The sequence below is a fragment of the Sciurus carolinensis genome, chromosome 3 (assembly GCF_902686445.1).
Source record: "Sciurus carolinensis chromosome 3, mSciCar1.2, whole genome shotgun sequence".
NCBI classification, from domain to species: domain Eukaryota; kingdom Metazoa; phylum Chordata; class Mammalia; order Rodentia; family Sciuridae; genus Sciurus; species Sciurus carolinensis.
This window is the reverse complement of record NC_062215.1, coordinates 174,875,340-174,881,339: the sequence shown is the minus strand read 5'-3', so window position 1 is coordinate 174,881,339 and position 6,000 is coordinate 174,875,340. Positions and strand designations below refer to the sequence as shown.

General features: G+C 42.1%; 1 protein-coding gene across 1 annotated transcript; it reads left to right on the top strand.

The window, feature by feature from the left end:
• Positions 1-2,815: 2,815 nt before the first annotated feature.
• LOC124980800 (suppressor of cytokine signaling 4-like) lies at positions 2,816-5,252 on the top strand. The gene is given in 4 exon segments (XM_047546719.1): positions 2,816-2,874; positions 3,287-3,734; positions 3,736-3,797; positions 3,800-5,252. Coding segments are annotated over 3 exon segments (1,314 nt in total). The 5' UTR covers positions 2,816-2,874; positions 3,287-3,609; the 3' UTR covers positions 4,927-5,252.
• Positions 5,253-6,000: the final 748 nt, after the last annotated feature.

Sequence of the window (6,000 nt, the reverse complement as noted above, 5' to 3'; positions counted from 1 at the left end):
CCACCACACTGAGGACCAAGCTTCCAGGACATGAACCTCTGGGAGACATACTCAAACCACATCCAGACCATAGCACTGCTTGTCCCTCACATGTCACCTCAGACAGTTCCCCCACCAGCAGCTCTGCTGGCACCTTGTTCCTTTGTGGGATTGTCACAGTTGTAGTTTGCAGAGAATATGACATTTGTTCCTTATGGTGTCCCTAGGGCCTAAAACAGAGCCTGGGGCATTGTTGGTGCTCAAGAAATACTTGTTCTGGGCAGAGGGTGTAGCTCAGGGGTTGAGTGCTTACCTAGCATGTGAGAGGCCTGGATTCAATCCCCAGCTCCACACACAAAAAAAGAAATACTCGTCCCATCACTGAATGAAAGAGTGGACCAAGGCCTCTCCGAGCCAGGGTGGTGCTGCAGAGGAGTAGAGGCTTCCCTGGCAGAGCCCGAGGCCACATGGGAAATGCCCAGGTGTCCTAGATAAGAAAGGAGGAGCCCTGGCTGGAACTGGACTCTTCCCACCCTTCCATGAGTGCAGGGCTAGGCCAGCCAGAGGCTTCCGGGTGTGGGGGAAGTGGGGGGTTGCGGGGGGGGGGATGCCCCGCCCGGGCCTGGGGATCGGATGCTCCTCCTCTCCACCTGTGCCACGTTGCCAGGTGCGTTTCCCTCAGTAAGCTTTTCCGCTGGGTGTTGGGGTCAGCTTCCACCTCGCTCTGGTCTTACCAGGTGCTGAAAGAGGGTGAAGAGGATCAAGGAAACGAAGGGCAGACCCTTCCCCCTTTGAGGAAAAGTTCATAAGAAGGGCGAGTGGCAGATGGCCTTGGGTCTGTCACCCTCGCTGCCACCACCTTCTCTGCGTACCCCACTCCTGTCACATTTTACTTTGAAATCTTCACTTCCAGGAGAGTTGGAAGAAGAGCACCCTGGACCCACATCCTCTGGCTGTTAATGTTTTCCCAGAATGGCTTGCTTTCTCTCAGCCTGTTTTCCTTTACTTCTATTTTGCTGAACAGTTTGCCAGCAGGTCTCCAAGTTGATGCTTCACTTCTGACAAGGACGTTCTCCACGAAACCACGTCCCAGCATCACAACCAGGAAAGCATCTAGCACGCCACCCGTATTCAAATCTCGGCAGCAGTCCCTGGGACGTCTGTTAAGGGTGGATTCCCCACCTCTCCAGAATCCAATTAAGATTCCTGTATGATGTTTGGTTGTTTTGTCTTTAGTCTCTTTTAATCTAAAGCAGCCTCTTGCCTTTTTGTTGTGATTGCTGTTTGTTTTTGTGACATTCTCCTTTTGTAGAGTCTTGTAGCATAGCCTGCATGCTGGGTCAGTCTGGTTAAGAACACACAATTTGGGTTTAATGTTTTGGGGACAAGTGACTCCTTCATTGCATCACTTCAGGAGCAAGGAATGCCTGGTGTGCTCCTGCTGCTGATCTGAGCGTGAGCACCAAGCCTCTCTCCACTTCCCTGCTTTGGATCAATTAGGGAGTCTGTGGGATCCTCGAGTGCTCAGAGGGTCAGTCGAATACCCAGCAGTGTCGCCAAACATCGATGGTGCTTGCAGAAGGATGGGGGATGCGAATGGGTGTTTTTAAATTCTTTTATGCTTTTTACATTTGTTAGTTGGCAATATTTTTCCTGTAAGAATTTACACTTTAGAACCATTATTCCCTGTGGATTCCTGGATTTTAAAAGTGTTATGATCAAATAGCATCGCTATTTATTTTGATGTTCAAATGTCCCTGCCTTTGAACAGCAGGAGCCTCTAACTGGCTCCCGAGTGCCTCTGGCATGATCACATTTATTTGAAGTACTTTTTTGCTTTCTGATGGGACATGATATTCCAGGCTCACGTTGTACATTTCTAGCCCAAAACCTAAAATCAGCCACAGCTCCTGGGGCCCCGGTATCTTCAGTGTGAGAGGTATAGAGAGAACAGGAACTTTGCTTCGGGTGTGTCCATGTCCTGGATGTTGCTGAGCTTTCCCCTCAGCAGATACAGTTAGGAATTCCATTTTATAAAAAAATAAAATCGTGTGTTCAAACTGGGTGCGGTGGAACACACCCCTAATCCCAGCGGCTCAGGAAGGAGGATCTCGAGTTCAAAGCCAGCCTCAGCAATTTAGCGAGGCTCTAGGCAACTTAGCGAGACCCTGTCTCTAAATAAAATATTGAAAAGGGACTGAGGATGTGGCTCAGTGGTAAAGCGCCCCTGGATTCAATCCCTGGTACCAAAAAAAAAAAAAAAAAAAAAAAATTGTGAGTTCAAACTGATACTTCGAACTCAAATTTAACATGACAGGGTGTTCTTTAACTTTTATTTATCACTAGTATCTTTTCTTTTCTTCCAGTAAAATACATATTTGCTTATTTGTTTTATACTGTCATACATAAAAGAGTTTCAGAATTACAAGACCTATATTAGTACTAACAGTAACTCCAGTAAAGTTGGAGATTATTGTGGTTCTTTTGTTCTCAGAACAGATCTGCTGTGTACTTCGTACTTGAGCTAATCCCTTGCTCTGTGTGGTTATGGTATCACTTCCATATAATATCAGTTTGATTTGTTTCTGTTTGCACTCTATTGTAGGGTTTGCTTTATTCCATCCTTTTAAAAATTTAATTTAATTTTTTGAATATATAAAACATGTATATGGTTCAAAAGTTAAAATGATACAAGGCAGAAGACTCAACTGTTCCTGTCCCTTCTCCCCGTTCCCTCCACTCTGCACTTAACTCTTGTTTGTTTCTGTTTTATAGATAGTTTCTGTATTTCTTTCACAAAAGTGATTCACCCACATATTCTTCTTTTTTCTCATTTAGATACAAAATATAGTACACTGTACATCCTCCTTTGCATCTTATTGAAATTTACTCTTGGTAAGTGTTCTGGTATGTACTTTCTTTTCTTCCCATGTTGGAACATTCTGCCTTCATATGAAACCCATCCCTTGTTGGTTTGTGTCTAATCTATCGATGTCGTCTGCTTAGAAAACCCTGTAACCCGTGGGCTGTGGCATGGGGAAGACCTGGTTGCTCAGGGAACTGACACGTCCTTCCAAGTCTGAGAGTTATGGGAGGGGAAGGCCTTATGCAGGCGGATCCCTCTGCTTGGCCTCTGCTATCTTGTGTCTTTTGGGACACAGGCAACTTTGGGGATGGTGTTTGGAGAAGGGGCTTTGACATTGGAAGATTACGAAATGTTGCAAGGAAAGATCTAGTTTCTTTCTCACCCCCTTTTTATATAGTATATATTTATTAGTTTGTACTAATACATTCTCTTTTAACAAAGGCAATTTAGGCTGCAGCCGAGGAGCCGGCAGTGTCCGCGAAGCCTGAGAGGGAACCGAGCGTCAGGGGAGGGGCACCGGGGTTGGCAGGAAGGCATCCTCCTGGTAGGATACACACGAGGTTTGAGGAGTGGCTGGGCCTTCTTTCTCCACTTGAACGAGCCCGGAGAAGCGAGGGCTGTGGTGATGGTGGCAGTTACTCAGAGAGCCCCAGTTAAGCTGCGCTTTGGGAGATACATCCAGAAGGTGCCCAGAAGAAACAGCCTGTCAGAAAAACTGAAAAAGCAGTATTTATAACACAGGAATTTGTGGATAACTTGTTAAAATGGCAGAATGTAGTGAAAATAATAGTAAAAATGTAGATGTAAGGCCCAAAACTAGTCGGAGTAGAAGTGCTGACAGAAAGGATGGTTATGTGTGGAGTGGAAAGAAGTTGTCTTGGTCCAAAAAGAGAGAGTTGTTCGGATGCTGAAACAGTGGATGCTATAGAGAAAACTGAAGTTCCTTTAAGGAGTCAAGAAAGCACAGCTGTTCATCCATCGAGCTGGACTTAGATCATTCCTGTGGTCATAGATTTTTAGGCCAATCTCTTAAACAAAAATTGCAAGATGCTGTGGGACAGTGTTTTCCAATAAAGAATTGTAGTAGTCGGCACTCTTCGGGGCTTCCATCTAAAAGAAAAATTCATATCAGTGAACCAATGTTAGATAAGTGTCCTTTCCCACCTCCATCAGATTTAGCCTTCAGATGGCATTTTATTAAACGACACACTGCTCCTATAAGTCCCAAATCAGATGAATGGGTAAGCACAGACTTGTCTGAGAGTGAATTGAGGGATGGTCAGCTAAAACAAAGAAGAAACATGGAAGATGTAAACTGTTTCTCTCATACCAATGTTCGACCTTGTGTCATAACTACCAACAATGCTTCATGTAGAGGTGGTCTCATGACTGACTCTGTGATGAACCTGGGTTCAAATAACAGTATAGAAGATAGTGATATGGATTCAGATGATGAAACTATAACACTTTGCACAAGTTCAAGAAAAAGAAACAAACCCAAATGGGAAATGGATGATGATATCCTACAGTTGGAAACACCTCCTAAGTACCACACCCAGATTGATTATGTTCACTGTCTTGTACCAGACCTCCTTCAGATCAATAGCAATCCATGTTACTAGGGAGTTATGGATAAATACGCAGCTGAAGCTCTACTGGAAGGAAAACCAGAAGGTACCTTTTTACTCCGAGATTCAGCACAGGAAGACTATTTATTCTCTATTAGTTTTAGATGCTATAGTCGTTCCCTCCACAATAGAATTGAACAGTGGAATCACAACTTTAGCTTTGATGCACATGATCCTTGTGTCTTCCATTCTCCTGATATGACTGGGCTCCTGGAACATTATAAGGACCCAAGTGCCTGTATGTTCTCTGAACCACTTTTATCCACTCCTTTAATTCGGACTTTCCCCTTTTCCCTGCAGCATATTTGCAGAACAGTTATTTGTAATTGTACAACTTATGATGGCATTGAGGCCCTTCCAATTCCTTCTTCTATGAAATTATATTTGAAGGAATATCATTATAAATCAAAAGTTAGAGTACTCAGGATTGATGCACCAGAACAACAATGCTAGGAAGAGGGTAGTAACATGGAAATAATTGCATACATATTTTTAGTTAACATTTTATTTTTTGCTATTCCTCTTTGAATTTTTCTACAAAGGCAGTTGGAGTTGAAAATAAGCCTCTGCTGGATCAGTTTATTTTTCTTATGCTACACTATTTGTTGGATGTTAATAGATATTTTTAACCACAGACATTCAGTTTTGGGTTTTACTGTATAAATTGTATGCGTAATTTTTCTTTCCTTAATTTATACGTGGTCCAGGCATATTTGAAATTTGGTAGGCATTACAAATATATTTGGATAGTCTGTATTTTTCTTTAATAATAAACTTAAGTTCCTTTCTACATGTAAAATATTTTTTAACCTATGCTATCAGTGTTCTTATACATAAAATATAGTTTCCCCATCCCCTCATTGTTGAACTTTAAAATTCTTCAGTAAAAGTAAATGTTATGATTCATCCAAAAAAAAAAAAAAAAAAAAAACCACAAAAAAAACAAAGACAATTTAGTGGAAGAATCTTCCTTTTGATATTTGACTTCACTGAACACACAGAACTATACATTAAAAAAAAAAAAACAACTTTCACTTGGATAACAGAAAAAAAAAAAGACAAGTTAAACAACAACAAAAATTTCCTTTTTTACAGGTGGAGGTTGAAATGGACCTAATTTGTTTTCTTTTTAAAAGCCTTCAAAGGCAAAAAGCAGTTAAAGGCTAATTAAAATGAATAAATAGCACTATTCAAAAGAAATAGTTTCTATGCCAAACACTTGCCTTAGTCAAATATAGGCTTTTTAAAGTTTGAGACAAAATTCATACAACATAAAAATTTCCCCTTTTGCCACTTTAAAGTGTACCTTCTGCAGCTTTCAGTACACTCACCATGTTGTGCACGCATCACGTTTTGTCACCACCAAGGGGAACCTCGTTTCCACCAGGTGATCCCTTCCTGGCTCCCCTATCCCCAACCCTGGCAACCACTGATCTGCCTGCTCTGGATATTTCACAGACTCACACAACACGTGTGTCCTTTGGGGTCTGACTTCCTTCACTTAGTCAGATGCTTTCAAGTTTCATC